Genomic DNA, 12,132 nt, shown 5'->3' with positions numbered 1-12,132 from the left:
AAAAACCATGAATTATCTACTTGCTAAATGACAGACTTGGAAAATAGATCTAGGAGAGATAATCTGAGGATTATTGGACTTCCGAAAACTATGATGAAAAAAGAGCCTAGATACTATTTTACAAGAAATCATCAAAGAGAACTGCCCAGATGTAATAGAATCAGAAGGTAAAATAGGCATTGAAAGAATTCATCGAACACCTTCTGAAAGAAACCCTAAAATAAAACCCCAAGGAATATTGTGGCAAAATTTCAGAACTATCAGATTAAGGAAAAAATTTTACAAGCAGCCAAAAAACCATTTAAATACTGAGGTGCCACAATAAGGATCACCCAAGATCTGGCTGCCCTACATTAAAGGAAAGAAGGGCCTGGAATATGATATTCCTGAAAGGCACAAGAACTTGGGATGCAGCCAAGAATAAACTACCCAGCTAAGCTGAGCATTTTCTTCCAGGGAAGAAGATGGACGTTTAATGAAACAAATGAATTCCATTTGTTTCTGAAGAAAAACCAGAACTAAACAAAAATTTGATCTCCAAGAATAGAACTCCAAGAGATGCAGAAAAAGGTAAAATAACTCTTGAGAATTGTATTTCTGTTGTGGATATACAAAAAAAAAAATACATGTAAAATTTGATAGTACTGATATAACATAAAAAGGGAAGTAGATATGGAAAAGGGATGATGGCAGAATAAGGTGGGAAGGAGGGATAAAAAGAGGGAAACCACATCCCAAAAGAGGCTAAGGAAAGTTATCATATCTGAGGGAAATTAGAGAGGGGAGGAACATTGTGTGAATCTTACTTTCATCAGAGTTGGCTCAAAGGAAAAATAATTGACATTTGTTTTAGAGAAAATTCTCTCGCCTCATTAAAAACGGGGAGAGGAAAAGGGAAAAGAAAAGAGTAATAAGGAAGGAAGGGGAAAGACTCAAAGGGGGGAGGGAGGGATTATAAAGAGGATAAGTATCGTGATACAAGAGGGGTACATAAGTTTAAAGGGGGAAAAAGAGGGTTGGGGAGGCAAGAATAAGTAAAGCACAATCTGGGGTTATTAGGATGGCAGGAAATACAGATTTAGTAATTCTAACCGTAAATGTGAATGGGATGAACTCCCCCATAAAGAGGAGGCAGATAGCAGACTGGATCAAAAGTCAGAACCCTACAATATGTTGTTTACAAGAAACACATTTAAAGCAGGGGGATACATATAGAGTAAAGGTAAAAGGCTGGAGCAAAATCTATTATGCTTCAGGTGAAGTCAAAAAGAGGGTAGCCATCCTTATCTCAGATCAAGAAAAAGTAAAAATTGATCTAATTAAAAGAGATAAGGAAGGAAACTACATCCTGCTAAAGGGTAGCATAAACAACGAAGCAATATCAATATTAAACATATATGCACCAAGTGGTATGGCACTTAGCTTCCTAAAGGAGAAGTTAAGAGAGTTGCAAGAAGAAATAGACAACAAAACTGTAATAGTAGGAGATCTCAACCTTGCACTCTCAGAATTAGACAAATCAAACCACAAAACAAATAAGAAAGAAATTAAAGAAGTAAATATAATATTAGAAAAATTAGGTATGTTGGATCTTTGGAGAAAATTGAATGGGGATAGAAGAGAATATACTTTCTTCCTCAGCAGTTCATGGAACCTATTCAAAATTGACCATATATTAGGACATAAAGACCTCAAATTAAATGCAAGAAAGCAGAAATAGTAAATGCTTTCTTTCAGATCATGATGCAATAAAACTACATTCAACAAGAAGTTAGGGGAAATAGACCAAAAGTAATTGGAAACTAAACAATCTCATCTTAAAGAATGATTGGGTGAAGCAGCAAATTATAGATACAATTAATAATTTCACTCAAGATAATGACAATGATGAGACATCATACCAAAATTTGTGGGATGCAGCCAAAAGCAGTAATAAGAGGAATTTTATATCCTTAGAGGCTTACTTGAATAAAACAGAGAAAGAAAAGATTAATGAATTGAGCTTCAACTAAAAAAACTAAAAAGACCAAATTAAAACCCCCAATCAAATACTAAATTGGAAATTCTAAAATTAAAGGAGAAATTAAAAATATTGAAAGTAAAAAACTATTGAACTAATTAATAAAACTAAGAGTTGGTTCTATGAAAAAGCCAATAAAATAGATAAGCCTTTAGTAAATCTGATTAGAAAAAGGAGGAGGAAAATGAAATTAGTAGTCTTAAAATGAAAAGGGAGAACTTTCCACCAATGAAGAGGAAATTGAGAAATAATAAGGAGTTATTTTGCTCAACTTTATGCCAATAAATTTGATAACCTAATGAAATGGATGAGTACCTCAAAAATACAGACTTCCCAGACTAACAGAGGAAGAAGTAAATTGTTTGAATAGTCCCATTTCAGAAAAAGAAATAGAACAGGCAATTAAACAACTCCCTAAGAAAAATCCCCAGGACCAGATGGATTAATGTGAATTTTACCAAACATTTAAAGAACAATTGGCCCTCAATGCTATATAAATTATTTGATAAAATAGGGAATGAAGGAGTCCTACCAAATTCCTTCTATGACACAGACATGGTACTGATACCTAAACCAGGTAGGTGAAAACAGAGAAAGAAAATTATAGACCAATCTCCCTAATGAATATTGATGCTAAAAATCTTAAATAAGATATTAGCAAAAGACTACAGAAAATCATCTCCAAGATAATACACTATGATCAAGTAGGATTTATACCAGAAATGCAGGGCTGGTTCAATATTAGGAAAACTATCAATATAATTGGCCATGTCAATAACCAAATTAACAAAACCATATGATCATCTCAATAGATGCAGAAAAAGCATTTGATAAAATCCAACATCCATTCCTATTAAAAACACTTGAGAGTATAGGAATAAATGGACTTTTCCTTAAAATAATCAGCAGCATCTATTTAAAACCATCAGTAAGCATCATATGTAATGGAGACAAACTGCAAACCATTCCAATAAGATCTGGAGGAAACAAGGTTGCCCACTATCACCGTTACTATTTAATATTGTATTAGAAACGCTAGCTTTAGCAATAAGAGCTGAGAAAGAGATTAAAGGAATAAGAATAGGCAAATGAGGAAGCCAAATTATCACTCTTTGCCGATGACATGATGGTATACTTAGAGAACCCCAGAGATTCTGCTAAAAAGTTATTAGAAATAATCCACAACTTTAGCAAAGTTGCTGGTTATAAAAAAAACCCACATAAGTCATCAGCATTCTTATATATCACTAACAAAATCCAACAGTCAGAGTTACAAAGAGAAATTCCATTTAAAGTAACTACTGATAATATAAAATATTTAGGAATCTATCTGCCAAGGGAAAATCAGAAACTTTATGAGCAAAATTACAGACCACTTTTCACACAAATTAAGTCTGATCTAACCAATTGAAAATATTAAATGCCTCTTGGATAGGGCGAGCAAATATAATAAAGATGACAATATTACCTAAACTAATCTATTTATTTAGCGCTATACCAATCAGATCCCAAAAACTATTTTAATGACCTAGAAAAATAACAACAAAGTTCATATGGAAAACAAAAGGTCAAGAATTTCAAGGGAATTAATAAAAAAAATCAAATGATGGTGGCTTAGCTGTACCAGATCTAAACCTATACTATAGAGCAGCAGTTACCAAAACTATTTGGTATTGGCTAAGGAATAGATTAGTTGATCAGTGGAATAGATTAGGTTCAAGGGATAAAACAGTCAACAAATATAGCAACCTAGTCTTTGATCAAACCCAAAGATCCCAGCTTTTGGGATAAGAACTTACTGTTTGATAAAAATTGCTGGGAAAATTGGAAACCAATATGGCAGAAACTAGGCATTGATCCATACTTAACGCCGTACACCAAGATAAGGTCAAAATGGGTTCATGACCTAGGCATAAAGAATGAAATTATTAATAAATTAGAGGAACACAGGATAGTTTACCTCACAGACCTGTGGAAGGGAAGGTTTTATGACCAAAGCAGAACTAGAGATCATTACTGATCACAAAATAGAAAATTTGATTATACCAAACTGAAAAGTTTTGTACAAACAAAACTAATGCAGACAAGATTAGAAGGGAAGCAATAAACTGGGAAAATATTTTACAGTCAAAGGTTCTGATAAAGGCCTCATTTCCAAAATATATAGAGAATTAACTCTAATTTATAAAAAATCAAGCCATTCTCCAATTGAAAAATGGTCAAAGGATATGAACAGACAATTCTCAGATGAAGAAATTGAAACTATTTCTAGTCATATGAAAAGATGCTCCAAGTCATTATTAATCAGAGAAATGCAAATTAAGACAACTCTAAGATACCACTACACACCTGTCAGATTGGCTAAGATGACAGGAAAAATAATGATGATTGTTGAGCGTGTGGGAAAACTGGGACATTGATTCATTGTTGGTGGAGTTGTGAACGAATCCAACCATTTTGGAGAGTAGTTTGGAACTATGCTCAAAAAGTTATCAAACTGTGCATACCCTTTGATCCAGCAGTGTTACTACTGGGATTATATCCCAAAGAGATTATAAAGAAGGAAAGGACCTGTATGTGCACGAATGTTTGTGGCAGCTCCTTTTGTAGTGGCTAGAAACTGGAAACTGAATGGATGTCCATCAGTTGGAGAATGGCTGAATAAATTGTGGTATATGAAAATTATGGAATATTACTGTTCTGTAAGAAATGACCAACAGGATGATTTCAGAAAGGCCTGAGAGACTTACACGAACTGATGCTAAGTGAAATGAGCAGGACCAGGAGATCATTATATACTTCAACAACAATACTAGATGATGACCAGTCCTGATGGATCAGGCCATCCTCAGCAACGAGATCAACCAAATCATTTCTAATGGAGCAGTAATGAACTGAACTAGCTATACCCAGAAAAAGAACTCTGGGAGATGACTAAAACCATTACATTGAATTCCTAGTCCCTATATTTATGCACACCTGCATCTTTGATTTCCTTCACAAGCTAATTGTACAATAATTCAGAGTCTGATTCTTTTGTACAGCAAAATAATGTTTTGGTCATGTATACTTATTGTGTATCTAAGTTATATTTTAATATATTTAACATCTACTGGTCATCCTGCCATTTCAGGAGGGGTGGGGGGTAAGAGGTGAAAATTGAACAAGAGGTTTGGCAATTGTTAATGCTGTAAAGTTACCCATGTATATATCCTGTAAATTAAAGGCTATTAATAAAAAAAAAAAAAAAAAAAAGAAAATGTGACATAAATACTAGAAAAAAAAAAAAAAAAAAAGAAAATTGAGAAATTTGCTTGAAAGTTAAGCAAAATTTGAATTTTCTACAATTAGAAAAGTTTAAAGGGGTCACTGAGGCAAGGAGTACAGTGAGAACAAAGATGTGGAGCCAAGAATATAAATTGTGTTGATTGTATAGAGAGGTACATTTTGAGTGGGAACTACTGCTAGGTATACAGATATAATTGAGATGGTAAATCGAAGTTCCTGAGAAGAAAGTAAAGAAAGGACTTGAATGTCAGTCAAAGGATTCAAGACTATTTGGTTTTGAATAAGATTTGAAACAGAAGTTTCTTCATTTTAAAGATGAGACATGTGGTAGCATAAGAGAGTCAGAGGTGGAAATGGAAAAACCATGTCAGGATCACAACTCTGCTGTTTGATGGCTATATAATCCTGAAGAAATCATATAACCTCAATGAGAAGCTGGACTAGATGGCTGATAAACCTTAAAACCTCAATTTCTGATAATAAATCATAGACTTATAAGTATATGCTAAAATAAGGGGCTGGATAACATAGCTAATAAATCTTTGAGCCGTAAAACTATGCTAATAAATCATATATGTGAAGGTATATGTTAGAAACATGAGCCTAAAAATCCTTTGAAGATATCAGATATGGACAAGATTGGAAAAGTAATTAAAAATCTAGAAAGGTAAACAGGTATGTGGATGCATACCTTGCAGATGCATCCTTGTGTACGTTTATGTGTGAATATATTTACATATAAAATACATACACACATATATAATTATATATACAACCCTATACACACACAAAGACAAACACAGGCACATCCATACATGATAAAAATCTAAAAGAAAAAATTTAGTAAACTATGAAAAATGAAAGAACTAGAAGGGAGCTGTTTATTCTAGCTGCATCTCTGAAGAATTTATTATAGAGGGTCTGGATTAAAAGGCATTGAACAAGTCATTTGACTACTTTGTGTGCCAGGAATGAGACTGTGAGAAAAAAAAAATTGAATGACCAACAAGAAGCAACTGGATGATCCAGTGGATAGAGCATGGCTCTGGAGTCAGTGAGTTCATATCTAGAATTAGACATTTATAGTTGGGTGACAAGGACACATAATAATCCTGTTTGCCTCAATTTCCTCAATTGTAAAATGAATTGGAAAAGGAAATGGTAAACCAGGAAAACCTCAAATAGAGTCAGGAACAATAGGACATGACAAAAGCCTCAGGTAACTTTCTAATTGCATGTTATATATAGTTCTCACACTGCATTGAGAAGACTTTCTTTACATATGTATTATGTATTGACTGATTATGTAGATGACAACTTGGGAAAGACATTTAAAAGGGAACAAGGATTATAGATTGTGATAATTAAGAGAGCCATTTGTTGTCCTTTGTAGAAACTCAGGAATCATATAAATATTTTGGGGGGGAAATGAAAGCTCATTAGAATTTAAGAAATGTCAACTATTGGCCACAGCATTACAACAGAAACAGAGTTAAGAGGAAAATATCCCAGGGGAGAAACTTTTGTTCATGAGAAATAAGAATGAGTGAAAGGAAAATCCTGAAATTTGTACATTTAAAGAATGAATTGTGGGAGGGGGGGATACAGAAGCCTTGGAAGCTACATGTGGAAAAATGTTAAAGTAGTAAAGACTGGAGTAAAACTTAATAATGTTAATGTTGAATGAAATGTGATATTGGAATAATATACACATCTGGACTTACTAAGTAGCACATTCTCTTACAAAAGTCCATTGATTAAAGACATAGAAAATTGGAGAATAATCTTCTGTTAAGCTTCTATAAAAAGAGAAGTTCAAATTGAAATGACTCCCATCTCATCTCCATGACCCATTTCATAATTCTCATGTCATGTAGCTTACTTCTCATTGAACTAAACCTCCACCATCTTTGGCTCATTTCTTTATGTCTCTGTCCTCTGTCTCTGTGTCTTTGTCTTTGTCTTTGTGTTTCTCTCGGTGTCTCTGTCTCTGTAGCTAGCTAGCTAGTCATTCATTTGTTTTTATTTTCAGTTTTGTCTTTTTAAATTGTTGTTTTCTACTTGAAAGATAATCACTACATTGTGCTATTTTTTAAAGAGATATACTTGATCACTCTTTGGAAGAAAAGATAAGTTAATGGATCTCTAAAACACCCTTTTCTTAGGCTTTCTCTAATTCTTTCTTGTAACTTCAGGTTGACTTGTTTTCCATTATAGCCACCAACTATATGGGAACCATTTCAGATGGTTGAATCCAGGATTCAACAAATAGGGACCTTCCTTGTCTATCTGGAGACTATTTATACTATTTATAAAAAAATAAAAAGGACCAATAGATGCTAATGTATAAATTTGGTAATGATTTTTAAAATGATTAAAAAATTGAATAAATAATGTGGTATCAGGAATTAAAATTTAAATATTGTCTAGTCTAACCTCGTATTTTATAGCACAATAAATAGAAATCTGCCTCTGAATTCAGGTGAACCTGAATTCAAATCCAAACTCAAGATGCTAGCTGTGTATATACATATGGGCAAGTCTTTTAACCTCTGTCAGCATCAGATTCCCAATCTATAAAGATTAAATAATAAGTCAATCTACCTCTTCAGGATATTTTTAAGAATTATTTTCATAATAATCACAAAATATTTAGCACAATACCTGGCAAAAAGAGTAGTTAATTTTTATTTTTGGTATAAATCTTAGGAAAATAGGTGAAATGATTGATTAATGATTATACAATCATTAAGGCTCATGAACTAGACTGAAGTTTTTCTAACATTAATAGAGCTCTATGAACTGGGTATTATCTTTGGCACTTTTCAAATATCATCCAATTTGGTCTTCACAACAACTGGAGGAAATATTTTCTCCATTTGAAAAATGAAGAAATTGAGGTAAATAGTGGTTAAATAAATGTTTAGAGTCACATAAGTATCTGAGCCTAGATTTGAACTTAGAGTACTAAGTGTGAAATCAGGAAAACCTATCCCTTAGCTACCTCTATAGCAAACTATTGCTATGTGTAAATTTTTATGTTAAAGCACACATTACTTGAATTTTATTGCCATACTAATTTACTGAAATATGGTGTATGTAAAATTTCCTCACTAGATTCTCCCTGCTGAAATTTCTCTAAATAATAGCTCCAACTTGTGCTATCGTAGAATAACTTAAAAAATATTCTCCTCTTTTAACATCTATAAATTGAAGAAAAGATTAGGAAATTGCGTATACTTTTAGTGCTCAAAAACATGCCTGTACATACACATACACATATCTAGTATATATGCACGAATGACACTGTGGGTAGTTATTCATATACATGTGTATGTCTATATGTGCATATATATTTACAAATATATACATTCATACACACATTACTGTGTGATGTATATATATATATATATATATATATATGACTTAGTGTGTTTACACACATCCGTGTACATATATATCACATATATATATGTTATTATTATATATATTATATATTATACATAGTATTATATATGCATGTATATGTACTCATATTTGAAGCAATAGTATGTTAAATAGAGCTTTGACTTCTTTTTTCTTTTTTCCAGAAAAGCAAATTACATCAAATGGGTAGAAATGTTATACTCAGGATGATGCAATAAACACCAAAGTGAAAGGTGAGATTAAGCACCTTTGTCCTTTCACTTTGATGTGTAAAGAACTGAGGTAGACTGACTTATGAGTTCAGGGGTTCTCCTAAATTCAGGAGTTCTAAATGAGCTTAACTTTATAGAATAGACATTTCTTGAAGCAGAGATTTTACCAATTCTGTGAATTTCTACCCATCCATATAATCAAATCATTTTATTTCTCACTGTTCTTTTGGCTTTTATTTTTCCGGCTCTCAGAACAAAAGTATAGTATTGAGAGTGATGCTAACTTTGAAATTAATGCTATTACTATTTTCATAATTATAATAATAATTTCTAATTCACATTCCGCATTGCACACCATTATCTGCAGTTCCACAATTTCACTCATCTTTCACTTCTCCTAATCCATTTCTCTCCATTCTCTCCAACAGGAATTATGATGACCCCTGACAAAAATCAGAGTGCAGTAGTCATGTTCATTCTCTTAGGATTCTCTGAGTATCCAGAGCTCCAGGTGCCCCTCTTTCTACTCTTCCTCACTATCTATGCAGTCACTGTGGTGGGAAACTTGGGCATGATTGTGATCATTAGGATCAACCCCAAACTCCATACCCCCATGTACTTTTTCCTCAAGCACTTGTCTTTTGTGGATTTCTGTTACTCCACTATAGTTACACCAAAATTGCTAGAAAATTTAGTTGTAGAAGACAGAAGCATTTCTATCAAGGCCTGTATCTCACAGTTTTCCACTGGTACCATCTGTGTAATAACAGAGATGGTGGTGTTGGCCGTGATGGCCTATGATCGCTTTGTTGCCATATGTTATCCTTTGCTCTATCCAATTTCCATGTCTCTGAAGCTCTGTGCTGTGCTGGTGACTGTTGCATATGCATGGGGTATAATTTCTTCTAGTATATTCACTTATTCCCTTCTTATAATGACATTTTGTGAGACCAAAATCATTAACAACTTTGTATGTGAATACTCTGTCATTCTTTCTGCTTCCTGCTCTGATAAACATTTCAGTGAGATAATATTTTTTATCTTTGTAAATCTCAACACATTATGCACCTTGGTTATCATCCTTCTATCCTATCTTTTTATTTTTGTCACTATCCTCAAAATGAATTCAGCCAATGGGAGATATAAAGCTTTTTCCACTTGTGCCTCCCATCTGACAGCCATCACCATCTTCTATGGAACCATTCTTTTGCTTTATTGTATTCCCAACTCTCAAAACTCATGGCTTTTTATCAAAGTAGGATCTGTTTTTTATATTGTGATTATTCCCATGTTAAATCCCTTAATATACAGTCTAAGGAATAATGATGTAAAGAAAACCTTCAAGAAACTAATGCATCTCAAAATTATTTCTCAGTAACTCCATTGACATGAATGATATGACTACTCGCTAAACTAAATCTGATGAATTTTAGATTAATATTTAATCAATTCTCTGAGTTCTATTCAGTTACACATTTCTCTAGTGTTGATATCTATATTTTATATAACCATCTGAAGAAAAGTCATGGAAATTATTAGGTAAATAAAGAAAGAATATTTGAAATGAGAAATAACACTGCAGTTAAATCATTAAAATGTACTCCATCATGTAACATCAAACTCAAAACTTTTCATTAAAATTCCTTGTCAATTTATTATAAAAAGCAATCTATTATTTCTACAAGATTTGAAGCATGGCTACTTTATTTCAATCTTTCCTTTTCCACTATTTCATAGATGAGAAAGGTCCAAAAAAATTAAGGTATGAGTTAGTTGAGTGAGCTGGTGGTTTTTTGAAGCCTGCCACAAACAGCTATTTTGATGAATGAGATTATTAAATTTTGGAAGGGAACAATAATCAATGAATCCTGGAAAAATACAATGGACTAATAGAATTTTTATAAAGTTGAGTTTTTTTTTCTGACAAAATGATTAGTATAGTTGTTGGAAAATAATGAAATGTTGAATAATTTTGATATGTGAAGGTAATAAATACTCTTGTTCTACAAAAAAAAAGATGAATAAACTAATTTTTAGAAAGGCCTGGAAAGATCTATGTGAACTGGTGTTTAGCAAAACAAGCAGAACCAGTACACAGTAACTTCAAGGTAACACAATGATCAAAAATGAAAGACTTGATTCTTCTTGGTAGTTCAGTGATCCAAGACAATAAACTTTGGAAAGAAAATACCATTTGCATCCAGAAAGAGAATTATAAAGAATTAAAGTAAGTCAACACATGCTATATTGATTTTTGTTTGTCTGTTTGTTTGTTTTTACTCATGATTTTTCCCTTTTGTTCTGATTTTCCTCTTCCAATGTGATTCATAAATATATTTATATTAAAAAAAACAGAAAATAAAACCATTTATAAAAAACTAAAAGAAACAAATATGTAATAAAATGTGTATATATAGACATATGGATATGTATGTCGGTCTGTGGGTAGTTGTTAATGTAGGTGTATGTGTATGAATGTGTGTGTGTGTGTGTGTGTGTGTGTGTGTGTGTAAATATATCTAATGCTTAGCTGTAGCCCATTTGGGAGGAAGGGAATAAAGGGTGGGGGAAAGAAAAAAAAATTAAAAATGCTCAGCAGAGAACAGTTATACAATGATTTTATTCACACACATTCATATATATGTAGATGATTTGGTTGATCTCGTTGCTGAGGATGGCCAGGTCCATCAGAACTGGTCATCATATAGTATTGTTGTTGAAGTATATAATGATCTCCTGGTTCTGCTCATTTCATTTAGCATCAGTTACTTTAAGTCTCTCCGGGCCTCTCTAAAATCATCCTCCTGATCATTAGATAGAACAATAATACTCCATAACATTAATATATCATAATTTATTCAGCCATTCTCCAACTGATGGGCATTCACTCAGTTTTCAATTTCTTGCCACTACACAAAGACCGGCCACAAACATTTTTGTACATGTGAATCCCTCTCCTTCCTTTAAGATCTCTTTGGGATATAGGCTTAATAGAAACACTTATGGGTGAAAGAATATGCACAGTTTGATAACTTTTTGAGTATAGTTCCAAATTGCTCTCCATAATGGCTGGATCCATTCACAGTTCCACTAATATTGTATCAGTGCCCCAGTTTTTCTACATCCCCTCCAATATTCATCATTAGCTTTTCCTGTCATGTCAGCCAATCTGAGAGGCATGTAGTA

The 12,132-nt window shown here is 32.9% G+C and overlaps 1 protein-coding gene across 1 annotated transcript; it reads left to right on the top strand.

The window, feature by feature from the left end:
* Positions 1 to 9,251: 9,251 nt before the first annotated feature.
* Positions 9,252 to 10,408, top strand: LOC100929263 (olfactory receptor 5D13-like). The gene has a single exon (XM_003773796.2). It carries the CDS (start codon positions 9,380 to 9,382, stop codon positions 10,322 to 10,324), a length of 945 nt encoding a protein of 314 aa, XP_003773844.1. The 5' UTR covers positions 9,252 to 9,379; the 3' UTR covers positions 10,325 to 10,408.
* The last annotated feature ends 1,724 nt before the right edge of the window (positions 10,409 to 12,132 follow it).

Source organism: Sarcophilus harrisii, chromosome 6, assembly GCF_902635505.1.
Source record: "Sarcophilus harrisii chromosome 6, mSarHar1.11, whole genome shotgun sequence".
NCBI classification, from domain to species: domain Eukaryota; kingdom Metazoa; phylum Chordata; class Mammalia; order Dasyuromorphia; family Dasyuridae; genus Sarcophilus; species Sarcophilus harrisii.
This window is presented reverse-complemented; position numbering and strand designations above follow the sequence as displayed.